The sequence below is a fragment of the Acipenser ruthenus genome, chromosome 11, assembly GCF_902713425.1.
Source record: "Acipenser ruthenus chromosome 11, fAciRut3.2 maternal haplotype, whole genome shotgun sequence".
In the NCBI taxonomy this organism is placed as follows: Eukaryota; Metazoa; Chordata; class Actinopteri; order Acipenseriformes; family Acipenseridae; genus Acipenser; species Acipenser ruthenus.
In genome coordinates, this window is record NC_081199.1 from 3,281,276 (window position 1) to 3,309,115 (window position 27,840).

The following is a 27,840-nucleotide window of genomic DNA, read 5'->3' on the forward strand; positions in this document are numbered from 1 at the left end:
AATACAGTATGGTTTACAGCAAGTGTAAATACAAGTTAAGGGTTAAAACAATGTATATCTACAATGACACAGTTCAAACATTTTTAGTCTTGCTACAGTATCATTTCTAGTAGAACTTTGCATTAAGGAATGGCCTCTTGATGTAAGCTTGTGAATTGAAGCCACACCATTAGCCTTTTCTAAAGATCATTTGTAGAGAGCACTAGGGTCTCAGTGTTTCATTTCCCAACTCTAGGGTGAATTAGCCTCTGACTAATTTAGATGTTTGACTCATACTGTAGCAGTTACCAGAACTAAGGAGATACAGTTAGAGTTTTGTTTCTAATTATTGGTAATCAGGTAATAGCAGCATTAAAGATGCAACTGAAAGAAAGCAAGAAGAATGAAACTATATCAGAAATAAGAAGATAACATTTGAAATGCTAAAATAAATCAAATCAAATCTATTTGGGTTTAAATGTTTTGTTTTCCATATTATATTGATGATTTGAGAAATTTGGACAGAGCATGTAATATTATATTCTTGCAAATACATTTGATACTTTACAACACTTTTGTTGGAAATGTGATGGAGTCACAGGTAAAAATGAGACTTCATGACATCCTGGAATGAATCAGTCCATCTCCTGGATGCTCTCATTTTGGAGCTTTGGAAAGACATGATGCAGCTTTGTGGTCAATTTCATCATCTCATTTTACTGTATGTACGTGTGTACTGATGTCAAACCCCAAATGAACAAAACCAGAGGTGTTGAAATGGAGGATGTGATGTGTAACTCCAGAGTACACTCATGTTCGCTCAACTTTATTCATCCTGTGCTATATTAATTCACCATAACCATTGAGAAAGCCAAAGAAAAAATACAGAGAGTGTTTGTAACCTTGCAAGCACAAGCTGTAATCCATCTTTCACAGACAGCCCATCAGGCAAGCATGCTGTGGTTTATACAGGCGCACCCATCTCGACTGATCTTCACTGGCCACGGGAGGGGCAGCAACACAGCTGTAAGAACCACGTAACATCTGCTATCCCAAGGATACCAACAAGGTCTGCATGTGAAACCCCATTGCAATGTGATGGTACCGTAGCCGTTCGGCGGGTCTGTAATACTGTCATTTTTTTCCACCTTGCGCCAAGCAGGTGGTTTCGATTATGATGGTTCAAAGTGCTGCCATCCATCTTGACTGACTTCCCCTGTCTAATGTTTGGCACTGTTGCCAGGCGTATTCACAGTATGGCTGGTATTGACCCATAGGAGCAAGTGATGGTCAAGGTAAAGCAAAGTATTTTTGTATTTGCTATTCAATTGGATGAAACGGCTGATGTGTCAGGTGCTGCCCTACAACAAGTCGTCGGCATTGTCAGCTTTATCAAGTCTCCTCCAACAAAAGCGCTCCTGTTTGGAGTTTTGTGTGATGAGTTGGGAGCAGAGCGCCGTCAGCGACTTCACCACACGGAAGGTCCCTGGCTGCCGCGGGGCAAGGTGCGCAATCGTTTGATTGAGCTCAGAGAGGAAGTGAGAATATTTCATTCTGGTGTCGTGTATAATATTCTGCACCCCTGCTTATTGAACCATATGCAATCAGGTGGTCTGGCGATTCCTCTTCCGCACTTTGAACACGTTTTCTAATGTTAAGGTTAGGTTAAGGGTGAGGGTTAGTCTATATTTGCATTATTACGGTACAATGTTCTTACTAATTAAAAAACACTTGATTACATACAGTACAATGAGCAGGGGATGCAGAATTTTATGGCATGCAGAATATTACACAACATTGGCAACAATTCTCTGCTGGCCGAAAAGCTTGTAGATACTAAATGGCTTGCTTTGCTAGCGTACCTGTCAGATATCTTCTGTCGCTTGAAAATTCTTAACACGTCACTCCAAGGAAAAGTACGTCACCTGCCTTATCGCGTAAACCGTGGCAGTCTGTAAGCGTTTCATTTATTTGATAACTTTTTTTTTGGATGAGAGCGCCTTGTCAAAGAGTGACTTACAATCCGTTACAACTGAAGCGACTGCAAGTGCTAATTTGCCCCATGCCTTTTCCGCCTACCTGCCTTACATCAGCCACACGGAGCCCCTCAAGGATTTGTGTTCATCCACGCAAGCCGGCCCCTCCCATTAGGTAAGGAATGTTATTTTTTTAAATGTATTATTATTATGTTTTATACTGTTGGCTATAAAAAATAAGCAATGGCTATATGCTAGCTGTGTTGCCCTGTAATGTTTTACTCTTCAATGCTAACTATTGTACAGTAATACAGGGCAGTAAGGTCGCGAAGTCATTTTTATTAGTAGAAGGGTGACAGTGCCGCTGTTTTCGATTTAAATTGTCATGCCTCCCTGCATGTCGTGACATGTCTATAGCAGTATGGACTGCCATCTACCGGCCTTCAGAATTCCATGAATGGCATTTTCTTATCAGTTGTGGTGAACCGCTTTCTGAGAAGTAATTGAAAAAAAAAAAAAAAAAAAACTCCAGCTATATACTTTTCCATTGGCATTTAAAAAACGCATATGACTCAATAAAGATGACTATATAAAGGGAGATGAAACCTCTGCTCATAAAACTTTGTTAACTTTTGGCAGCTCGTCTCTAAAGGAAATAGGCTTGGGTTATTCTTGATGGGGTCGACAACAGGTAATCCGATCTCTCTGTGCTTTTAATTGTCGGTGGTGACTTGTTTGATGTAAGTTACTATTTGTACACGAGTCAGATTCAACAGGGTCAGTTTGAAATAGTTCTGTCAATTGTTTTTTTGCAACACACAGCTGAGTTTGTGGCCCATCACTGCTCTGTCTCATTCATAATTCAGGGCTGAGTTTTTTTTTTTTTTTTTTTTTTTTTATTCCAAGTATCCATAGGGCTCTTTTTAAACCTGTAACTCTGAATGAAAAAACACGTTAAGCAGTAAAAGTAAATAATTCAAATCTTAGGTAAGCAGTCTTTTGTATGTATATTTGTTTCAGTACAGTAGTATTTCTTTTGATGCATCATTTCACAGGATTGCATCTTCACATTGTCCTCAGGAAGAGAGACGATGAAGAGATAACACCTAAGCTATACTGTACATTTAGAACAATCATTTAACTCAATCATCTCGCCTCTTTCCTAGGCACTGTAGTCATCCAGTTTAGTCCCTTTGAACCGGAAGGCTGGAATTGCTTCTCACATGTGGGTTTCTTTTTCAGGGATCTTGGGCATGCTGCTAGTCGTGTGCATGATGGCATCAACAGCTTATACAAAGCCTGTGGCACCAGGGAGCTGCAGATACAACAACACTGACATCCTCTGCCACAAGTCTCTACAGAACAGCAAGAGCGCTGTGCCATTACTGAGAGACCTCATGAAGAACCTGCTAGCATCCTATGTGAGTCTCTTTCTCCCTCTTACTTGGTACATTCTGTTGAGTGTAAATGCTTGCTGGTAATATGGGGGACATTCAGGGTGCTGCGGTAGGGACCACCGCTGTGTGAAATAGTTCAGAGGCACTTTAGAGACAACCATTAACCCATGTTTCATACTCCTAACTTGTACACTCCAAGCTAATGCTCCTCAGCAATCAGTTCTTGCTCTGCTGTATTAAGAAGTGTCACTAGGGAATTGTATCGCCTCCCTCACTGTGTCATGTGTTGAGGCCACTGAAGTATCGACCAGGTGGTGATTAATCACACAGCGCCAAGTGTCTGGGAATATGTTCTGTTTGTGCATTAGTTCTCCCAAGCCAAAGTCATATGAGTATTACTGCCTGATGGCGCAGCATTTTCTAATCAGAATTAAAGGCAGCTGGAAAACAACACAGTGGAATAATGTTAGACGTCGGATAGCCCTGGGGTGTGAAAAAACTGTTAATTATTTGATCCCAGTTAGATTTGCACAGTCTGTCAAGTAATTCGTAATGTTCCTGGGTTTTGACATCAGGTGGCCCCTCATGAACTAATTCAGTGTTGTCAAGTTTGGGGAGTGCGACCTGTCCAACGACCTTGGAATGTGTTGGCTAATCAAGGGCGGAAAAGAGATATGCTGCAATGATGAAGCATGAAAGAAGAGACAGACTAAGCAAATGTGCAGTACACTGTAAAAGACCATAAATAGTGTCTAGCTCAGTTTCAACAGATAAACAGTAAACAGAGCAAAGATCAGAATCACAAAACTCCAATATAACAACACTGTACATTCAGTGTATTGAGGAGCTGCACCTCGAATCCTTGCTGCAAGCTCTCCTCTTCTAACAGTCGTTACATTTTGCTTTCCAGCTGTCCTTTAATGTTCAAGGCATGAATGAAGATATCTGCACCAGCCTCGCGGACAGGTTCCTCCCCCATGGAGTGGTTGAGAGCGAAAGGCTGATTCAAATCCAAAAGGTCCTGGCCTTCATGCATGCCAGTCTAAGGGAGATCACCAGAGAGCAGCGGGAGTTCAACCCAAACTGCAAAACATTCCACAGTGAACTGGAGGCCGTGGCCAGCCAGATAGCAAGCCTGGCTTCCAACGTGGCTTGCATGATGTGCGAGCGCCACAACACGCCAGTCACAGTGGAAGTGCCACAGCTCAACCGTCCCTCAGGGGTATTCCGTCAGAAGCAGTGGAGCTGTTCGGTGCTCAGCAAGTCTGCGTTGTTTTTCAGACCGGACCTCATCTCCGAAGGACCTTAGCAAGCACCGCATTTGAACTGGGGTCTGTAATCGTACAGATTTGAAACTCTGTGGGATGCAAAACACACACACACACACAAAATATGCCAAAAGCAGTGCATGTGGTTTTATGATTACCCTAAATAGAACATAAACGGCTGGTTTCACATACCTTGGTTAGCACTAATCTTGAACCATCTATCTAATGCTGTTTCAGGTAATCAGGGTTTGTGAAACCCAGACGATAGTATTTGAAGTTGTTTGAGTTAGTATTGAAGCACTGTTGTGACCGATGCGGGCATCTGAAATATTTATTTTTTATATGCGTTATTTATTAATTTATTATTTATTTATAATCACTAAATATGGATCTTTTTTTATTAAAGTTTTTTTTTGCAATGTATGATTCTGACTAAATGTATTATTAGACTATAAATGTAAAACATTTTAAGCTATCCTGTAGTCAAGACCATGTGAACAAAGATGCACTGATCGAAAAGGAAAAAGAAAACAAAGTAACTGTACTGTAAAATGAAACTCTCACACTGAACCTTAGTGAGTGGGACCGTTTTATTTTTGTTCTGAATTATGAGACAGAAGCTTCTTTTTTTATTGAAATATAAAATTAAATTCTCTGTTGAAATGTTCCAAAAAGTATTATTTGTAAAAGGTTATTTAATAACAAAATATATTTTGTAATAGTTTTGTACTTTATAAATAAAACATTTTTTTTTAAGTCAGCATGTTTTTTAAATTATATTGGGATCTTGTTTTCCATGATTAATTGATTTAATGTCTAATTGTTTTTTGTGCAGAGAGAAGGGTGAGCATCAGTGGGTGTCATTCAAAGACAAACATGGTGCAGACTCAAATCACAAAGTTTCAAGTCGCATCTCAAAACAGCTCACCTGAATAAGCTAGTATTAAAAGCGATACAGCATGAACCGTCTCCCACTGTCTGATATTACTCACACTTCCACGAACACCTCCACCCAGAACCAGAATTATCGGTACACCATATTAAAAAAGATTATTAATTGATTTCTCTCTAAAGTTGTTTTTCTTTGGTTTGAAACCCACTAAATAAAGAAGGGAATTTTTTTTTTTTTGGCAACGCTTTTACTGAGAGTGAAATTATTGCCCACGCCCAACTCAACAAATCCGCTACGCCCTCCCCTCCTTAGCTCACATCTGACATAGTAGGTTTAGTAGAAAGACAGAACATTAGAATTAGTTTTATATACTTTGAAGACTTCCCTCTTGTCTAAAGACAATGCTAATTTTAATATGCTTTTTCATCTAGAAGTTAAACTGTTTCAAATGAAAAGATTAGCTTACTTGGAGGCCTTGTTTGTTTTAAAGCCATTTTGAAATAGCTGCTGATGAAATCAGAACAGATGAATGATTTTTCACCAAAGGCAAAACTTACAGAAACACCACAAAAAGGTCTATGTCTTTTCTGGGTTAATTCTGACTGTTCAGGAGGAAACAGCACTACCACAATGGCAATAATTTTATATAAAAACTATATATAAAACATCACTAATTATTACTTATCACTGGTTCCTCTTTTGTTGTGATGCAACTCTTTTTATTACTTTCATTCAAGGTTATTCAAGTCCAGTATTAATTTAAATATATAAAAAAAACAATATCCTGCTGCTGCTTCCTGGCACCTTCTGACATCCTGTGCTGTAAAATCGGTCAAATGGTGAAGCAAGAGTAGAATTGACCAAGAGCACAGGAAGTGGGTTGATACCATGAAGCAGCTGAAAAGCAAATCCAAATCTTTGCATTTGAAATATGCCAATAAAACAAGCAAGGAAGAAATGATATTCAATGCACAACAAGGGGAGCAGTCATAATGTTGCAACTGCCAAGAAGAGATAGTAGGATAGCTTTATTAAAAAATAAAAAAGAGATGTTTCCCATGATGCTGCACAGGTACATAAAGCATTATTTATAGACACTATTACACATCTAATATTGCGTCACTCATCCCACCACATTTTATTGTAAGTTCTATGGAAATACCACTTTGCAGACGGTTCATCAAAGAGTTTACTAAGAAACTGAGGCGGCTGTGTCACAGTGGTTAGGAACACAAATGCTGGAATCATCTCTCAGCCACTGACTGACTTGTGACCCTGATGAGAGGCATTGCCTCAGTTCAGCTGCCCAACAAAAACGAATAGCATTAGGAAGCACAGATATGGATTTCTCAAGTTTAAATATTCTTTCATAATCCAGATAAAGATATAATAAAGAAGGAAATGTAATAGTGTAATAACAAGTAGAAAGCTACTGCCTCCTCACCCCTCGTCTGTCACAGGAGGTGTAGAGAAAGGCAGGCATTAGAATTGTTACTTATAAGCTACCCTCAAGTCTAGACAATGCTAATCTAGTTTTGCCATATGTTTTTTGCAACGCCAGCTCCTAAATGAAAGCGTGACAAACTTCAAATGCTCTAATCTCAATCCAGATATCCAACAGAGATGTTGGAGAGAGAAAATCTGAATTGACTTCAGACAGCAGTGAATACCAATTCTATGATGCATCGCTTTGAATTTTTACATGTGAACCGATGTTTGCTAGTATACTCAAATATGCAGGTCGGCAATGCTGGGGAAAGACAAATTGCTTACAGGAAGTCATCTTATTTAGACAGAGAAATATGTGTCTAAATATTGCATTTACAGTAGTTGCATTAAAATGTGTGTTTGCTATCAACTGTTGAGCTGCCCCCTGGGTGCTGAAATCACTTCATGTCTGTTTGTTACTCAGCAATTAGTCTCTGGAAAGAAAAAAAATAGGCTGCTTATTTGTAGCCTCTTGTTTTTGTATCTGCAGTCAATTGTCCTTGGTTTGCAGGATTCAAGCAAGGCCACTGAGTGGCAGCTAAATATTCCTCCCACCAGACACATTTTGATGTGCAAGTCAGGAAACAAAGTAACAAGAGTGAACTGTAAGGTACAATTTAAAATCAAAGCCGACACATTGATTAGGCATATGAAAGGAATTATCTGGATTTATCAGGTAGCTCAAAAAAAGTATGAAAAACAAACCGAAAGAACAGTTTGCGTGTGTTTCTATAAAGATTACCATCTGCATTAACAATTAGGAAACATTAAATGCAACGGCATATAGATTTCAGCGATACAAAACAGCATACACATAATCTGAACGCACTGCAGAACAGATTGCTGTGCAGGTTTCAAACAACAACAAAAAAAACACATTGTAAACAGCAACCTGTTACAGCGTAAAGGGGCATACAGCACACAAGGGCTTTTACACACCCTGGTGCCTACTGTCAACTCACTGCAGCTGCAAGGCGTGAAGCGTTGAAGTGAAAGTGACCTCGTGGAGAAACGTGTTGCACCTAAAGGTGTGCTGCAGTAGTTATGAACCACAAAAACCACTTGCATTCCTGAGTATGCGGACTTTCAATGAGAATCAACCAGCTTTTGAGAGAAGAAAAAGCCCTTCAATCCACCCTTCACCCTGAATGGCAGAATACATTCTGTGATTCTTTCATATTCAGAAACACAGTGTTACCAGTTGATATGTTCAGTAATACTCATCTAAGTTCTCAGACTCCTTATAAAGTTCCTTAAATAGTTCAGCATGGTGCATTAAACCATCCTTGTGGTGGGTTATCTTTTATTCAGTTATCATTTCAACTCTGCAGACCTGAAGTGAAGCACAGGGAAGAGAAGCCAGAACTGCAGGCCACTATTGCTGTGTAACTCCACTCAAAACAGCAGGCCAGTAAACCAACTTTTCTGCGGAGTTTGAAATAATGTGATTATTATGAATTATGGAAAGTATGAATGCTTCACACTTATTGTAGAGGTTTACAAATTGATCAGCAACAACCAAGTTGTATCGTAAAATCAGTACTGAAATTTGACAACAGATCGTCAAGGTTTCCCCTATATATATATATATATATATATATATATATATATATACATATATATATATATATATATATATATATATATATATAATTTATTGTTTCTGTATTAATCAATCCTAGTATAACGCTGTGGTGATATACTTTGCATAAATGGAAAGCTTGAGGTTTTTTTTACCTGAAATATATATATTTTAATTGCACTTGACTATCATAAGGTCACAAACCTGGAATTGACTTCTCACGCAGGGTTCCTTAAGGGGGAGGGCTAAAAATGGGTCAAAGGGAGCTTTGTCAGCATGGGGAAGGAAAGGAAAGATGACAATCAACAGGGCTTGCTGTGGGAGAGGAGTGCGAGATTTCACTGTTCTTCCACCTCAGGGAGACCCCCCCACTCTCCTCCCATCCTATCTGACTAGTAGACGTGCGCTCACTGCAGAATAATTACAAAGCAGTGGGTGTACGGGGGAGTTTTTCACCTCTCCTTCCTTGCTAATTTCTCTTCAGTTTCATTACCGTAAATAGGTTCTAATTAAATGTTTTCAATAAACAGAACAAACAGACGATGTTTTTCTTTTGTTTTTCTTTCAGTTTTCAGGAAACCCCCTTCTGTTTCAGGTAAGGTGCGCGGCTTTCTGAGTAAATAAGCTTTTCATCTCCTCGCGGTTTTAGAAAAAGTAGCCGCCCCCCCACCCTCTCTCTCTCTCTCAGCAGGGCACAGCCTGTGTGTCACTCTCCTGCCTCGGGGGTTATTCCATTTCTTTGGGGTTTTTACACACCACAAGAACCGAGCTTCAGTCTGTTAGTACCCTGGCCATGCCGGTCTTGTCATATTTGATTACAGTTTCTGTAAATTCCCTGTTAAAACTGTCTTGATTAAACATTTCAACACACATTCTAATATAATAATACAACCAAGCAGCCCCTTCTCACAAGCCAGAAAACACACACAAAGGTGCTCTCTGTGACCTAGATACTCACTGAAGGAGCGTCTACAGGTTTAAACTTCATGACTGCTTTATAGAAAACGGTGGCATGCCACAGTATGTGCAGTACATACTTTAAGTTAATTCTTAAGTTAATTAAGTCTTTGGTGATATGCACTATACCAAATTTAAGGTTGTGAAATGTTTAAATGATAAAAGAAAAAACCCATAGTGTTTTAATAAACGTTTAAAATAAAAATGCGCTATTTTAGGAGGGTCGTGCATGTTTAAATTGTTTAATCCATTGTGCACCACAGTAATTCAGTACTGTATGTTAAAATGAACGAAATACTGTTAAACCAAAATATAAAGATCAGTATAAACTACTAAGTGAAGTCTACCCTGTCATTGAAAAAATGCACCAGATAGTATAAACAGTGAACAACTGTTTACACCAAAGGTTTAAACAAATAAATCTAGGTTCACAACCTCAACAAAAAATAAAAACGACATTGTGTTTGGAGCTTTCTTTCTTTCTATTCAGTATATCTACATCTGCTCACCTTAATAATTAAAAAAAAAAACACTTTGGTTTGATCTCCGAACCGTTCTGGACTTTCAAAGGCAGCTTTGCTGACATCTTGTGGTTCACTGCTAGAACATTCAGATATGTGTATTGTTTCAATATTAGTAAGGCTTTGCAGTGGCTCACCCAAGAAGAGAGACATGACCTTAGCAGACAATCTCTTATAGAAGCCAGGGAATGAAAGTGCAAAGGGACACTAAGCCCTCTCCAAAATGACAGTAGTATTAAAAGGAACACAGTTAAACTGTGGTAAGCTTCTTTTAGTATTACTGACGATCTTGTGCTTAAAGTTACTGATTCATTTCTTGAGTCGATCTCGCTTCGCTCACTTCAGCAACGCATACATAAATGAGTTGCCTTGCTGTACTTTTAATACCCTGATTTACATTATACGCAGTTTGATGCAGGCTGAAAACACAGCTACACACATGCTGAAAGTTTTCTCACTGATTAAAAAAACTCTTTATAAAGTCATTAATCAAATTATCAGAAACAAAACACCACCACATAAACATATGATCTGCTTTATATTAATTTCTAATTAAAATGCAGATTTGTTTTTTTTTGCAGTCAAGAAGATGAATTGCTTTTGTATTATTTCCCTTGCCAATGCCAAACTTATCCAAGACCCAAATAAAATCTTCCTATTTAGCAGAAAAGCGTCACATACAAGCAGCAGACACAGGGGCGGTGTTGTGGGAGCGCTCTGAATGGGACATGCTCCCTAGTGCAGAGATGTCAAGTCCATTGTCTTCCCCTAACGAGACAACAAATTAATGAGCATCAAAGAAAACGAATGGCTTGGGCAAAATGAAATTGGGAACTGTAACATTTTTCTTTCATTACTTTGCATCGGGCTGTCGTCCAAAAGGCCTTACTGTGAACCGAAAACACCCACATCCTCTGGATTTCTGTCTCATGACAATTGGGCAAGCTGTTCATTAGAAATCTAGAAAACTCTGAAGTGTGACATGCAGTATGTATGGATGCCTCCACTAATGAACTCCCTGACCTTGTTTTTTTTTTTTTTTTTTTTTTAATATTTTTAGAATAAAAAGTTCTGAAGGAACTACGTTGAGTGGGTGGGTGGTCTACCAGACACTTTGCTGCAGTCCTACTGAAGTGAGATATTTATTTTGCTTGACGTGGGTATGCACAGTACAGTCCCCACCTTTGACAGTGTAATGGCAAGCAGGAAGAGCCAGCTGCAATTGTTCAGGATCCATGTGGACAGGTTAATACTGCCTGGATGAGTCACAGCTATTTAAGAAATGAGGATGAGATGGTGTTTTCCCACGTGGTACTTCTCTTCACCAGTTCCCACACCTTGTGCGTGTACACGTAACGTTTTCCATCCTTGATTGACAGAAGACTTCAGAATTAAATTGGGAGCAGTTCTGGTGGATTTTCCCCATAGCAGTACTTGGCCATGGGATCTCTGTAGGTATTCTCATGCTGAACGCTCTGTTGGGAAAATATAAAGCCGTATGAAGTTAAACTTTACAATCGAAGCTATTGTATTCAGTTCAGATCTGTGCACTATCTCTCAACAGCTTTTATTTATTTATTTTTTTAAATACAGCGGTCATCTTTAAATACAGTTTGAAAATATCATCATCTGAAAATAGGTTCCTGCTCAGAATACAGACTTGTGGCTTCTGTGTATGAAGTATTATACCAGCAGATGCACACCTGGGAGGAGGTCCTACACTTGGCCAGACACAATTCAAAATGGTCCTTGACAGCTGTGAAGAGATTCTGAAAGCCTTCTGCTGCTCGATTCAGGAAGCGCTCCAGAAGCTGTTGCTGAAGGGGGATTCAAAAGAGAAAAATAAGCACCAAGGCAACGCAACACAATTGACAAACTCAAAACAGCTAACAGCTCTTCAACCATCCTGAGGAATACATCTTTTAAGATCTCCCCAACGACAATTAGAATTATCCATCAAGTCCTTCTGCCTCTTTCCCTTACTTCAATACACACAATAACATTTCCATTGCATCTTTTTCTCAGTTTAACAGTGGAAATCCAAATGCTTCAGTACCTTGTCTGGCTGCAGACAGCAGGAAACGCAGTACTCATAAACACCACAGCAGCCATTGGACAAGCAGCTCTTGCAGAGGTACTGGCTAGTGCTGGGGTTATTGACATTACAGCAGCCGTTCACCAGCAGATCCTCCCGCTGACAGACAAAACCTGAAGACCAGCAACACACAGATTAAACAGACACAAGATTGTTTTCACAGGACGTTCATGGCTGGTTTCACACTCCAATTAGCCTTGATCTTGGACTACTGGCTACCCCAAGATTAGTGGGATTCCGCGTCTGCAAATCCAGCCCTGTCTCCAGAGGTCTGCAAAAGGAATCATCAGAAGGTTGTGGGTCCTGGCAACAGACTTCACATGAAATTAAAAACCTCTTCTCTAACGCTCGCCCTGAAGAGGCACAGGAATGCACCCTCAGCTTCATCGCAAGTGGGGCTCACACCCTTCTGGCTCGGAACCCTAATTTTATCACAGGTGGTATTCTTACCCAGCTCGTCTGTGAGGAGAACCTTGCCCTGGATGGAGTTCCTACACTGGTTGATTTGACGGCTGCTGTTTCCCAAGTTAAAGTGCACTTTCCAGTCAATGCGGTGGTCGGGGTCCCTGGCTTGCAGAAGGACCCGGTCTCGTACAGTCCTCTCCTCCTACCAGAAATCACAAAAAACAGGGTTCTGTACTCATCATGCCACAACGTAATACTACGACCTAAGAGAAGGAGGCCGTTCTGTGACCTCTGCTGCTGTGTAAACACACATTTTCAGCCTGCGTTGCTTTCCTGTAGACATTAAAGTCAGAAGACTTCAAATTGGGAGCAGTACCATACCAAGCATGGGTGCAGCCTTTTGAATACAACAAAATGAAACTGGTACCATAATGGTCACGAAGGAGTTGGCTAAACAATATGTAGCATACAATACTCAATACATTCATGTTTGTTTCATGCACATGTATTTTTAAACTTTATAAAGCACAGATCCGGCCAGTAGTTTTAGAGTGCAGCTGTCTCTGTGTTTCATATCCAACTACCTCATGCAAGAGGTTACAAAGGAACCCTTTTTCAGTTGGGCACCACAGCACTGCTGGCCAGCTCTCATGTACAATAACTGATCAGTCACGCCTTCTATGAACATTAAACTTTAAAAATACTTTTGCATGACACGTTTTTATGTTGGACTTCATGACCGATGAGAATCGATATCCAGCTATACGTTTCATGCAAGGAACACATCCTTTGACTGTTTTTCTTCTTGCTAAACAAGGGGGCATATGCTGCAGTTGAACCAATGTTGGACGAATAGCCATTTTGTGTAACAGGTAATCAATCCACTTGCCTGCTTGAGTGTGCTGGTCAGGAAGTAAATGAGGGACAGTCCAAAAACGACCCCGAGAACCCAACGCTTCCTGAGGAGCTTGCGCAACACCATGGAGCCGTTCTGCACCTTGACAGGCTTCCTAAACAGCACTAACTGCTTACTATTAATAATAATACTAATTTAAATGAATTCTTCCACTATTTACAGAACGAATTGCAATCTTTACAATTAACCATAATGAATTGATCAGAACTTCATGCAGTATTCAAGCAACCCACGTCTACTGTTTAAGACGAAGATTATATTTTCTGACCAGTTGTTTTTATAAGGCTAACTCAGTGTGCCCTATTAAAAGCTTTAATTATTTACAATTTCCACCGCATCGCTTTACAATAAACAAGCCATATTAATATCATACCCCGTATTTGTTTTAAAACAAAACAAGTCTAGTTTTTTAGGAGAAAAACGAATTGATACAAGAAAATAAAATCAATCGTCAAACATTACTCGTTCTTTTTGTTCTCCTAAAAGAACGCTGTTTTCACGATTTCCCTTGTCAGCAATCGCCTTCCCTTTCAAAAAAAAAAAACAAAAAACATACTCTATCCAACCCGGAATTGGTCCCACTCAGAGTCAGACACCGATTGGTTGCCTGCGTATCCGGTTGTCCTCCTTCTCACTGCTGATTGGCTGTGTCGATTGCAGCTTTCTGACAGACCAGCTCTGCAGGAAGAAAGGCATTGATCACGTGAGAAGCTGCAGCAGCAGCAGCAGCATCATCATCCTGTAAGTCTGCGAGGATATTTGGAGCTAGAGATAACATAGGTCAGGTATAGGATAGGGAAGACAATGAACGGCATATTCCTCGTTTCCACTGCGTATGTCTTTTTGAATTGCATTTATTCGTATTAATATTAGAACCAGGCACAGTCTCTCGTCTGGATGCACGGTGGTGCTAGTTGTAACATTATTGTGGAATGCGGTGAAATATTTTAATAATGCACAGATATAGCTACTTCTGTTTGAGAAAAATAATTAAGGTAATTGTTTTTGTAATTTTAATATATCTACCACAGTCGACTCACCCGACATTCTTTATCGTGGACTGCTAGAACAGTTGTTGCTGTTATTATTGTATTTTTAATTGTGTGACTTGAACGAATTCTAGAATAATGTGTGTATACCCAACCCATTCTAAAGTTGTTCAGGATGCTTGACATTAGTTTACAATATTATTTAGTAATATGTATTAATATATATATATATATATATATATATATATATATATATATATATATATATATGTGTGTGTGTGTGTGTGTGTGTGTGTGTGTGTGTGTGTGTGTGTTCTGTTTGTTCAGTTTGCATATTCAAGCTGCACAATTCTACAATTGTATGCATATTTCAAGAGTCTCCAATCCTCAGATGCTTCACCCAACCCATTCTGGGATGGGCCAGAATCTCATTTGTGCTGCCAACCGTCCATTGTGGTGGAAAACTCGAGACCCTTACTCTCGGTTGACCTCCGAGTCTTTTACTGAGACGAGCTGAGACAGAGACAGGTTGGAACAGAGTTTGGTTTTATTTAATCAGCTGATTGGAGCTTACAACAGAGTATACAGACTCAGCAAGCAATCGCTAAGAAGCTCACCAAACCTGGGTTTGGTGTTTCTTAATATAGGCAGTTCAATTAATGTCTACGTGGCTTTAGTCACACATAATCAAATTAATCACATGAGGGTTATGTAATGTTGATTCAGGTATTAACATACCTCAAAAACATCTAGTTAATCACATGAGGAGCAGGTAATGTTGATTCAGGTTCTAGCATATGAGAAAACCTATTCATTGCTGTAGATAAGCAAGCAGATAGCAGGATGGTAGTTTGAATGTACGTGCGGAGAGCCACGTCTAACTCATCCTGTTATCTCACGGCTACAGTCAAAAGCACAAATACACTTTTTATACCTATTACACATAAAGTTATTATTTCTTATAGCTCATGTTCCGCTCGTCCTATTGACTCGGGACAGGTCTTTATTTAAACCTAACGTTGCAAACTGTATTGTTATCTGAAAACCTATTTGTTTGCCATTGAGCAAGCTAAGCAATTGCAATGTTACAAAAATTCCATTACAATTCCCTCCTTTGGTGCCGTGCAAACCCGGTACCACATCTAAATAGCATCATCGGCAATTGCCTCTAGTGGGTTCAGGCCGGTATTCGTCCGCGGCCAGAAAAGGCATAGTCAGGTGTTTAGTGGTGTTAATAGCCCCGTATGCGGGAACACAATACTTCATTGACTAGCCCTGTAGGTAATCTCTTTTGTTTCCTAAGCACATATTTCAAATAACAGAATAATAAAATAGCAATAGGTAAAACCAATAATAGAATAAGCGAGGACGCATGTCCCACCACATTCCACTGGTCAGCCCAGTCCACTCCAGCACTTTCTCCAGCTAATCCACATAGGATACCCCACCCACGTGATCAGGCATCTGAGCAATATCAGTTGACCAGTGTTACCCGCCAGCGACGCCTGCACTCTACTAACTCTTGAGTGAACGTCCATAAGCTGCTTGTTAATGTGTGCCAATGCCATCAGCATATCTGTATGATTGATTGTCTTCATCCATTCCTCAGCATCTTTGTCAATGCCTGTGATGTTAATAGGTGGAGTGGGGTGCATGCTCAGGTGTCCCACAGTCACAACACCCTGCGGGTGAAAACACACAGCCGGCGACATGAGGCTTACCTGGCCGCTACTTCCCACCCCCATGTTTGAGGTGATTACACACCATGTTCCATTTCTCATCTGAGTACATCTTTTGTACCCTAGCTTTGGGTGTACCGTTGCTTCCATCAATTGCATTGATAGGTTAGTGCCGTTAGCACGGTCACACAGAACAGTATCACCAAATTCAATACACTCAGTGGCTTTGAAGTACAGGGTGGCATTTTTGGGCACGCTGATCAACCCGTGTTTATTTTGTGGGCTTATAACCCTTGTTCCAATTACTACCCCTAGACTACTGACCGTTATTCAGGTACTGTGGTGGACCCGACTGGTGGTATGTGGCACTATTAAAATAAAACAAATATCTTCATCACATCGTTCAGTACATATCAGTATCCGGTCTTGACTATCTCACGTAACATCTGTTCTCTCCAAGCTGTCAAATTTACCTCTTCAATTATTGTGTCAACCGTCTTTCACCAGTCATTTGTTCAGCCATGGCCAATCTCTGAAAAGCATCACCTGCTTTCAGAAACTGGCCATGGTTTTCATTGACCTGCTGTACACTTAATTGAGGCCTGAATTCACAGCTCCGAACCACCCAGCAATGTCGTCAATCAGACCCCTCCTTTGATGGCCACCTGTGTTATGTTGGCAAGTATCCAATTCATGACAAGGTTGTATTCAATATTTTAGTTAATAGTCTAAACTCACCACACCTTTGGCGTATTGGCGAAATATCTTCAGTGTTTATTTTTACCAACGTTTGCAATCAGGTTGCTCCCGTCACAAATGGTTTTGCCTTTCCCACAACCTGTCTGGGGAAAGGGCATTAGTGGGGGACATTGAGTGGAGTGGAACTGTGGCTTCATACCTCCCACATACCATTCATTCTGTAAATTTATACCACGTATTATGTTCGTATTCGCTCAGTTCAGTATGCTTGGTGGAGTGGTTCATGTTGTGCCATGGGGAGTGCACACTGCGTCTTTGGCGGGTATTGTCCGATTCAGTTTCCCCATTCATTCCCAAAAGGATAAAATAGCGCAACTACCAGGTTTACCAAAACTTGCCAAATTGAATGAAATGCTTCCCCATAATGAGATGTGCTGGGAAAACCAAAACAGAGCTGGATTGTCTGGAAAAGTCCGATCCACCGTTGTTGGTGTCAATGCTTTCTTCGGGGGTCCTTGATCACGATCCAGTCTCCGGGGCAGATGCGATGGCCTGGTCCTTCAGCTGGGTCGGGTAAGGCGTCTCGTACCCTGGAGGAAAGATTCTTAAGCACATTGTTAAGCGTAACACAGTAATTTACCATTTCGTCGTCACATCCCTGGAGCGTCAGCTGGTGCCTGGTAAGAGGTAAGTGATTAGGCATACACATTACTCTTCCTGTCAAAACCTCATGTGGACTCAGACCATGTGCAGCATGAGAGCGTCCCCTCATGTACATCAAAGCCAGAGGGAGAACGGTGCCCCAGGCCAACCCAGTTTCAGCACAAAGTTTAATCAGCTTGCTTTTTAATGTTTGGTTAGCTCTCTCTACAGCGCCCCCGCTTTGTGGATGGTAGGCACAGTGTCTCTTTAAGTCAATGTGGAAGGAGTCCCCGAGGCAATCAATGATTTCGTTCACCAAATGTGAGCCGTTGTCTGAGCTCAACTTCATTGGTACCCCGTAGCGAGGTATTATTTCTTTGATCAACACACGAGCTACTGCTAGAGCAGAAGCATGTTTTACAGGGAATGCCTCCACCCACCTTGAGAACATATCAATGAGAACCAGACAATACTTCTTCCCTTGACAGGGTGTTAATTCAATAAAATCCATCATCACGTGATCAAAAGGCTGATTAGGTTTTGGATGGGCTGCCATGGGGACACCAGTCCCTTTCCCCATGTTGTCTTGCATACATATTACACACTTTGAACAGTACTGTTCAGCAAAAGCAGTTAAACCAAAACAAAAACAAAATACCCAAAATTTATAAGCAGTTAAACCAAAACAAAACCAAAATACCCAAAATTTATAAACGTATAAACATAGTCTACTACCCCTCCTTTGGACACGTGGTCAAGACCATGTGCCCACTTACACATCAAGGGGTAGTAGGAGCATGGCAAAATGGGTTGTGTTAGTAATACAGTCACATCGCTTTATTTCTACTCCACCTTGTGGCCGTAGCCTGTAACAGAGGGGGGCGCTTGCTTCTCCCCCAATGGCCTGTTTCGTCAGATGACTATTGATTCGCAAGGCCTCTATTGGTACGAGTGCAAACTCCCTTCCGTCTGGTCACAGACTTTACCACGCCCTCCTTTTGTCATTACCACACCTCCACCATAATTATGCTAACACTTCCGCAATTATAGTTCATTTCTGTCAAATCAGCCTACTCTCATTCACGCATAACAGTGCACATGTACACACACACACACGCAGCGCTCATCATCTCTCCTCCTCAGCGAGACCCAAATGTCCTTCCTTAAAGTGAGCGTCAGTTTTGCTGTTTAAAGACTGGTTACCACTAAATACTGGAGATGGTAAGTTTAAAGTACTCATCTTCCTTTGGGCAGTCAGTAACAGTTAAATCTGCGCTTTATGTCAGGGGTCGCTGTAGGAGGCACACAGACACGTAAACATTAAATAGACAGACAGACAAACAATGCGCATTTCATAAACAGGATCCTTTTTAGTCCACCTTTACTTCTGTTTTTTGTCACACTTCACAAACCCTTAAACACTTACTCATACCTTCCACAACTTGCTTTAAACCATCTGCCACACATTCTATTTGTCCAGCATTCCACATACTCTATCCCTCATTCTGACTTCCGCTATTCTTTCCTTGCCCTGGACAATCCCTTCTCTTATGGCCATATCTCCCACAGCCATCGCAACTTCCTCTGAATACAACCTGACGGTCCATTGGACCCCTACCTCTGTCTGTAGCTTGGCCCTGAGTCAGTCTCCAGTCTTCTCTGCTGCAGTTTCCTCTAAATCCTCTCACGTCAAGTCCCAACTCAGTTTCCAATTCTTCGATCATCTCCTCCATTTCTTTCACCTTTTTCTTTAATTCAGTTAAGTTAATTTTTAGTTTCTCTACTATCTGTTGTTTCGTTTTTTGTTTTGAATACCAATCACTATTCTGGGCCATTTTATTAACCATTTATTACAACAGTAAATTAGGGTTTAAATTTCTTCTTTTAACATCCTGTCAGACTAGTTCAGTCTACAGTATTACTTATTTGTTACACCCACTGTTGTAACTCATTCTTACAAGTGGCTAACTTAGTTACACTCAATGTTCCTCCCAAGGGGAAGCTGGATTTAGCGTACCATAAGTCACTCTGTCCCAGGGGACCTGATCCCCATCTGTCATGTAATTTTTTTTTTATTTTTTTTTATTTTTTTTATTTTTTTTTTTTTTTTTCTGACATCCTGTCAGACTTTTACAGTCGACATTGGTCGCCCTACTCTTTGCCGCACCCATTATCTCACCTACAGATCCTACTATTTTCAGACACGCACTTTCTAATTTTATATTGTTTTGCCAAACTGTAAATCCTCCAATTTTAACACAGATGGCCCATTTGCTGTAGTATTGTTTTTTAGAGCAAGAATCTACTATTCTTCCAGACCATTGACATGCACTTCTTCCTATAGTTAATTGATACAGTACACACTTGAGCACCTGGACTTCGACTTCTGGCCAGGTATTGTCTACACTATATGTATTCTCTTTACACTTCACTATATTATACTCAGTCATACATTCAGCGGCCGCTCTCACATCCACGCACACAGTTACTCGAGCATTAAACACAGGGAGGGGAGAGAGAAAAGAGAAAACAACAGGTTACTCGAGATTATTTCAAATACATAGATTTATGCATAACTTACAATAAGACGTCTATTCACTCATCATCAAGCTCCGTACTCTTACGGGCTATTGTGGCTCTCTCATGTGTTCAGACCTTGCGCATCCCTGATAGTTCTCTCTTAACTATCTCACTGTTCGGGAGATACTGATCACAGCCTTTGCAGTGCTCTTACTACAGTACTGGCTTCTCATAAACCTCTCATGCCCCACTCAGGCACATACCCCAACGCTCGTTCCACAGTGTCTCCACTCACCCACCCAGCAAGACAGTTTGTTCGGGATCCCTTATCCGCCTCGCTGCCGCCCCTGGCCAGACTCGAAGCGGACCTCTGCAACCCTCGTAGCTGTGAGTGCCCTGACCCAACCTCTAATCGGGTCTCACCGGTGATTGACTTCGGTTCTCCGGGGCACCCAGCGGGCGGAGTTTAGTATCCCATCCTCGTCGCCATTTGTGGTGGAAAACTCGAGACCCTTACTCTCGGTTGACCTCCGAGTCTTTTACTGAGACGAGCTGAGACAGAGACAGGTTGGAACAGAGTTTGGTTTTATTTAATCAGCTGATTGGAGCTTACAACAGAGTATACAGACTCAGCAAGCAATCGCTAAGAAGCTCACCAAACCTGGGTTTGGTGTTTCTTAATATAGGCAGTTCAATTAATGTCTACGTGGCTTTAGTCACACATAATCAAATTAATCACATGAGGGTTATGTAATGTTGATTCAGGTATTAACATACCTCAAAAACATCTAGTTAATCACATGAGGAGCAGGTAATGTTGATTCAGGTTCTAGCATATGAGAAAACCTATTCATTGCTGTAGATAAGCAAGCAGATAGCAGGATGGTAGTTTGAATGTACGTGCGGAGAGCCACGTCTAACTCATCCTGTTATCTCACGGCTACAGTCAAAAGCACAAATACACTTTTTATACCTATTACACATAAAGTTATTATTTCTTATAGCTCATGTTCCGCTCGTCCTATTGACTCGGGACAGGTCTTTATTTAAACCTAACGTTGCAAACTGTATTGTTATCTGAAAACCTATTTGTTTGCCATTGAGCAAGCTAAGCAATTGCAATGTTACAAAAATTCCATTACACCATGTACAGCAAGACAGTTCATTTGTCCAAACAATGTGTTCTGATTTTGTGCATGACAGATTAAACACTACTATACACCAGTAACTCCTGCTGCTTGACCTTACAGACCATGCAGAGGAGACACAGTAGCAACACTGATGGCGCGCCCCCTGAGAGGTACAGTACTGTACACACATTACTGGCTTGTCTGTCTATTGCATGCTGCTTGTCTGTCCTACTGGTATTATTTAAATACTGCACTTGTACTTCCTTGTGTAGACAGCAGGTGCGACTCACCTTTCTAAGATTGCAGTACCCTTTTACAAAGGGAATCCTCCAATGCAGCCACGTGTAGCACATTGAGGATAATCAAGAGGTGTGTCCAATTGGAATGACATTGTTGTTCTTATAAATAGCTGTATTTCTAGTAGTGTGGCCCTCTGATTTAGGACGAGGAGCCAGACGGTGGGCTCAGAAACCAGCCTGGATGAAGGAGGTGTTTTCGAAGGTCTCAAGCCAGAATCCCCCTCCACACAGCAGCTCTTCTCCGGCCTGGTGGGTCTCCCCTCGGGAAACGTGTCGGCCGCTTCCTTCCAGGCAGCCGGTCTGGTCATGGGGTCCCCTCCGGTCTACATCCAGATGACCTCTTCCTCCAGAGAGGAGGGCCCTCACCGGGCAGACAGTGCCCCCTACCTGCCACACCAGCCACAGCACCACTTCCACCAGCCGCCCCCTCACCGCTCCTCCCTACTGCACGCTGCCACTCCAGATCGCCAGGGAAACGGGGAGGATGGACCGGAGGACCCGTCCACGCCTGCCCCAGCCCTGTCCGAGCTCCGAGCCGTCATCTCCTGGCTCCAGAAGGGCCTCCCTTTCATCCTCATCCTCCTGGTCAAGCTCTGCTTCCAGCACAAACTGGGTGAGCCTCAACCACAGCAGGCAGCTGTCATCATGTATGCCTCGGTAATGTAATGTGTTGTCTGAACACCCTCTGACCCTTTGCTCACAGGTAATGCGGTGTGTATTGGGATGGCGAGCACGTTTGCCTGCGCGAATTCAACGCTCAAGCACCAGGTCTCCTTAAGGGCAAGTATATATTGTGAATGCGAGTCCCATGCTCACAGAGAGGTGTAGTCTATGTGTCTCTTAATTGAGTTAAGGTCTGTGTCGCCCTCACTGTTGACTGGTGAGTCTTGTGCTAGTAATTGGAAGTTTGTTTTCTTTTCTCTGTTACAGGAAAAGAGATCTGTGTTGATCTCGTTCTGGATCATGGCTTTCCTTGCTGGGAACACCTTTTATTTGTATTACACCTTCAGCTCTGAGGAGCTATACAACAGGTAGATCACCAGAGAGGGTGACTGCAATAGCATTGAGCTCAGTGCTGCCCCAGACTCATTAATACTGGTGGCTTGAGAGACTTCATTGCATTATAAAGTCAGGGCAAAGTCCAAGCTGGCAATACTGATACAAACTGAGATTAATGGATGTTCAGATTGGTGATGACTTAATACCACTCTTATTGTTGAGGGGGAAATAAATAAATTGATTATGTTTTCCTTCTTTTCATTAGTTTAAGAGCCATTTTAGTCTTCACCAAGTGGTCTGTAGTTGAAGTCTGTCATTTTTAAAGTATATTGTATGCTGTCAAAGCTTCTCATTTGGGTCATACTCACTTTTTTTAAAAAATAAATTTATCTTTGAAAAGCTAGAAAGAACTAACCAGGAAAAACAACTGTGAATTGCCGAAAACGTCTCTTCGTTCTCCTCTTGCATCTTGTCTGTGTTTTATTTTTTATTTAGCATGTGTATTTTTTGGCATTGTTTGTTTTCATTTTCCTTAGGTTACTTTTGCATCTGTTCTGCTTGTCTAGCCACGTGAGTATTTTTGTATTTATTTACATATTATTTTTTTTATCTATGTAATTATTTACGGTATTCATTCATTTGTTAAAAGTAATTCATGTATTTGTAATGCTTTTTATCTTTTGTGTTTTCTCGGATTGCTGTGCATGTAAGGTAAACAGTAACACGGCCCATGCTTATTTCACATTAGCTCTTGCATCGCATGCTGTTCAATACCTTTTTGTGCATGCTCCCAGTGAAACACATGGTAAAACTACAGCCCCCACATCTACTCCCCTGAAGAGCCAAGCTGTCTGTTTTCTTCCTCCTAGCCTGGTCTTTGTGAAGCCCAATCTTGCCGCTGTGGATTTCTTTGATTTGATGTGGGTTGTGGGGATCACTGATTTTGTGCTCAAGTACTTCACGATGAGTCTGAAGTGCGTTGTCCTCGTCTTGCCTCGAGTTCTCCTGGCTTTCAAATCCCGGGTAAGGAATCTGTTCACTCTGGAGCGCATATCGGGTGGGGGGGGGGGGGGGTCTATTCAATCGATCTGAACAGCTATTTATTTTTGCCTGGAAAAGTACAGGTTTGGTCCTAATTTCATATTTAAAAGGTGGAAGTATTTAGATAATGTAAACCACACTGCAACTCTCGGGTTCGTTGTCCCTTTAAAAACCACTGACCCGACACAAGAGCTTTTATTTACAAAAACGAAATAAACACCAAGCTCCTTTTTGAGCCCTAACAGAACATAAACAGGAACCTAACTCAAACAGGACAGCCAAGCTGTTTACCTGTTAAAACAAAATCAAACAAAACAAAAACACAGTTTTCTAAACAAACCACACAAAAAGGCAGTACACAGTGCCTTTCTTCCTATACACTTGAGCACACTATCAAGCTGGCTTCTTCACCCACAGCAGCCCTGAACAAACTGGCTGCACGCTTTTTAAACCCTGCACCTTGCACTAATTTACAATAATTACCAGGTGCGGGTCATAATTAAACAATCAAATAATTAACAGTTTAGTTTGGCAGGGAGAATTTAACTCTCTCTGCCTGCCACAAACACACATTTTCCCTGTGCTGGGCTAATTGCCCTGCCACAATCATCCACTGTTCAACAGACTCCATTCTCTCCACACGCATTCATCGCTGTTGCCTGTTAAAGCAAGATCATTGAGGATTCCGTATGTATGATAAACAAACCCAGACACACGCACACGCACACACACACACAGAGACGCACACACACACTCTGACACTGACACACACGCACACGCACACACTGACACTGACACACACACACACACACACTCTGACACTGACACACACACACAGAGACACACACACACACAGAGACACACTGACGCTGACACACACACAGAGACACACACACACACAGACACACACTGACGCTGACACACACACAGACACACATACACACACAGAGACACAAACACACACAGAGACGCACAGAGACACACACACACACTGACACAGACACACACACAGACACACACACTGACACTGACACACAGAGACACACAGACACACTGACACACACACAGAGACACACACACACACAGACACACACGCAGAGGGCTGTTGGTGCTGCTGATCTCATTTCCCTTGAGAGGTGGGTGAAGTCACCGCTTCAAGGGAAAGACACTGGAGTTTAAAGCAATTAGGACAGTCTGCTTCAGTCCTGCTGTCAACTTGAACACACACACACGCACACACACACCGTCGTCCAATTGGAGACTGTATGCTGAAACCAACTCAGATGGCTGCCTTTCAGATTGTGAACTCATAGCCTGGCAGTTTTTTTTTTTTTACGGTTGGACCACAAGAACTTAACTGAAGATTCAAACCACAAGGGTACAGGCGCTTCACTAGCTGGATGAATACCAGCTCTCCTACACCCTTTAAAGCATGCACAGTTGGAAGCAGTACAAGGAACAGGAAGTTTACAGCAGTTTCCCCTGGGGAAGCTTCTCCAGCATATGCAATACATTTAATGGGACCTGGGTGTAGGCATGGGATAGCAATCAAGAAAGCTCCTGTTCGAGCTCAGCCGTTCACACCCCGGACGCCCCTTTTGGCGCAAGTCCAGTATTGGCCTTAAAAATCAATGATGAAATCAGAATGGCTGCTCAGGGGACAATAGGAAGATAAATTGCCGCCTTCTCGAGGTCTGCACCCCTGTCTCATTGTCGGCATGACTCCGGGGAAGGTGATTAATCCCTGTCAGGTAAATTACACCAAGCCATTTGGCTGAGCGAGCCGCAGGGCCCCCTGCATAGAATCAATCAGCAGCAAAGTCAATATCCATCTTTATCTACACTTTACACAGAGTTTAAATATGCTAACGATGTGTCAAGCGGTCAGCTCAATTCAGATTCAGCTGCCCATTGTCAAGGTCACAGCTTCCGAGACAGTGGGAAGCAGGTTAACAAGCCCCCATCCCCAATGAAGAGCTGGAAGATAGCTGTGTACGTGTGTAAATGATAGTGGTGTTGCTGTGTCTGTTTTCCAGGGTAAGTTTTACCTGGTGATCGAGGAGCTGAGCCAGCTGTTTCGGGCACTGGTTCCAATCCAGCTGTGGTACAAGTACATCGTGGGGGAAGACCCCTCGAACAGCTACCTTCTCGGGGGGGTGCTTCTCATACTGTACAGCTTGAGCAAGGTAAGGGCTGCTTCATGTACTTTACTGTATATTCTGTAAGCCTCATGTACGGTACACAAGGTGGATCCTGTACTGTGAAATCAAGGAGGTGCACCACCAAGACAGACTCACTGTGATCAACTGGGCACAGTATGGAAGTCCTAGGGCAGTCGGCTGAAAAGTCAATTGTATCCCAGAGTGCAACTGTGTGTGGGGCAAGCAGTTTTGTAGTTTCATGTATTTATTAAGAACACGCTGTAGGGAGAAGATTGTGTTCTGTAGTGCAGTGTGCTAATGGTGTCCTAGTATGTTTTCAGTTTTGAGCAACTCTTGTTTCTTCTCGCTGTAGTCCTTTGATGTATGTGGCCGCGTAGGAGCATTAAGAAAAGCTATGAAGATGCTGTGCATTTCTCAGGTAAGACTGCTGTAGCAGGTATACTGTACCTCGTTTTCCTAGTTAGCAATGTAAGCCACGTTCAACTTCCTACTCATGTTTCATGTTTTTGGGGTTTGCCAAGAAAGATCAGCCTGCATTGTGTGCTGTGTTTCCTGACAGAGCTGCGGTGTGCGTGCCAGCAGCCAGCAGTGCAGTGAGGCGGGGGATGTGTGTGCGATCTGCCAGGCGGAGTTCAGGGATCCTGTGATACTGATGTGCCAGGTAGGGATGACGCTCACTCACCTGGTACTGAAGCTGCTAGGGGGCAAACAGCTTGCAGTGAACAGGTGCAGCAGGCACTGGAATAATCTAGAGCAGAGGGAGTGGGGGCGTGCAGACTGAGCCAACACCCCCAGAGGTTTGTAGAAGTGCAGGAGTCTGCTGCATTATCTTGGTTTCATTTTCATTTTAGAGTGCTTAGATGTTCACCTTTGGGATTTCTTTATGAGTTTACAGGGTTCCATTTTCTACCATTTCTCTTTAACACGTGAAAAGGAAATTTAAATGAACCTGCTGTGGTCATATTATTTTATTATATATTTTTTTATTCAAGTGTCTAACTACTGCATAAATAATCCTGTTTGAATCGGTACAACAAAACGGACTCCAGTATAATGCCAAAGAACAAATCCTGTTAATACTGCAGTAATGTGTTATTTAACGGCGACGTTCCCTTGTCTTTCCCCCGCTTGCCTGGCTGTGATCCAGCACGTGTTCTGTGACGAGTGTGTGTGCCTGTGGTTTGACTGTGAGAGGACCTGTCCGCTGTGTCGCTCGGCTGTCATCGAGACCCTGCGCTACTGGAAGGATGGCACCACCTCGGCACACTTCCAGGTCTACTAGGAACAGGACAGTTCTGCAGGGATGGGTAATCCTACAGCGTGCGCTCTCATACAGACCCCTGATGACCCCTGTGAGGTACCCCACCCAGCCCCTTCCGGATGGTTGCCATGCTGAGGCGCTAGGGAGGCCACACTGCGGATGATCCCTGGGGCCAAGATTACACTTCAGCCATCAACACCGGGCCAATAGGAAATCCACGTGACCTGGCAGAGAAAAAGCACTGAAGGCTCGTCTATTATAGTGAAGCTACATCTTGGTTGGTCCCCACCACTACTATCTCATTTTATCTGGGAGAAAGCTGAGTGCAATACTAGCATGAAGTAAATCAACAGCTACTCTCATGGAATAAAAATCATGACCACATACATAGTCCAGCGTTCCAATGCTTTTTTCAAACACTGACAGACCATTATCACACACATGTTAGTCAGGGGTCCTGAAGACTGACACCATGGCGATCCTTCTGGTAGGGCTTGTGGGGCATTAGCAGAGCTCTGAGAGGAAAATGACAGCAAACTCCATGCTCTGTGTTCTGCTCCACCTAATGTATGCAGCATCTCGTTTTAGCTGCCTCTTAACACATCTGCTGTAGGATTAAGTGTAAACATGTGGAAATTGGGAATCAAACTGTTTTCTTTGCTTGTGTGTGCTTTTATGTATTATGACTGTAAAATAAACTTTTTTTTTTAAATCAACTGGTTGGCTGGTCTGTATTTTTGTTTTATAGTTTGGTATTTCTAACTAATGCTAAATGCAGTGTGTTATGTGTTACAGAGCCCATTTGTAAGCGTACAGACTTGTATCGGGGTTCCAGTTGCTGTTTGCGGATTATTTTATTTATATAAAGGAACTGCAATTCTCTTTTCTAGTGCAGTTTTTGGTTTGAAGCTTTAGTATTTTAAGCCCAGTGTGAATTGCTGCC

At 42.0% G+C, this 27,840-nt stretch overlaps 3 protein-coding genes and 1 long non-coding RNA gene across 5 annotated transcripts; 2 read left to right on the forward strand and 2 right to left on the reverse strand.

Annotated features, from left to right (window-relative positions):
• The first annotated feature begins 3,113 nt into the window (after window positions 1-3,113).
• On the forward strand, window positions 3,114-5,410 carry LOC131739366 (leukemia inhibitory factor-like). The gene is made up of 2 exons (XM_059032906.1): window positions 3,114-3,376; window positions 4,263-5,410. The coding sequence occupies exons 1-2, from the start codon at window positions 3,179-3,181 to the stop codon at window positions 4,659-4,661; spliced, it is 597 nt and encodes a 198-aa protein (XP_058888889.1). The 5' UTR covers window positions 3,114-3,178; the 3' UTR covers window positions 4,662-5,410.
• Window positions 5,411-10,420: 5,010 nt separating this feature from the next.
• LOC117963129 (SREBP regulating gene protein) lies at window positions 10,421-14,026 on the reverse strand. Its single transcript, XM_034902007.2, has 5 exons — window positions 13,450-14,026; window positions 12,606-12,762; window positions 12,117-12,268; window positions 11,764-11,877; window positions 10,421-11,535 (listed from the first exon to the last, which is right to left on the reverse strand). The coding sequence occupies exons 1-5, from the start codon at window positions 13,540-13,542 to the stop codon at window positions 11,452-11,454; spliced, it is 600 nt and encodes a 199-aa protein (XP_034757898.1). The 5' UTR covers window positions 13,543-14,026; the 3' UTR covers window positions 10,421-11,451.
• A 133-nt stretch (window positions 14,027-14,159) lies between these two features.
• LOC117428372 (RING finger and transmembrane domain-containing protein 2-like) lies at window positions 14,160-27,613 on the forward strand. 2 transcript variants are annotated; one of them, XM_059032908.1, is made up of 10 exons: window positions 14,160-14,217; window positions 21,256-21,305; window positions 21,578-22,047; window positions 22,138-22,214; window positions 22,365-22,465; window positions 23,303-23,456; window positions 25,511-25,660; window positions 25,989-26,054; window positions 26,196-26,297; window positions 26,784-27,613. In XM_059032908.1, exons 2-10 carry the CDS (start codon window positions 21,259-21,261, stop codon window positions 26,916-26,918), a joined length of 1,302 nt encoding a protein of 433 aa, XP_058888891.1. In that variant the 5' UTR covers window positions 14,160-14,217; window positions 21,256-21,258; the 3' UTR covers window positions 26,919-27,613. The 2 variants fall into 2 exon arrangements, with proteins under 2 accessions (XP_058888891.1, XP_058888890.1); XM_059032907.1 differs by having other exon boundaries at window positions 14,172-14,471.
• Window positions 16,251-21,224, reverse strand: LOC131739367 (uncharacterized). The gene is made up of 2 exons (XR_009330495.1): window positions 20,429-21,224; window positions 16,251-17,433 (listed from the first exon to the last, which is right to left on the reverse strand). It is a non-coding gene; the product is annotated as an uncharacterized LOC131739367 (long non-coding RNA).
• Window positions 27,614-27,840: the final 227 nt, after the last annotated feature.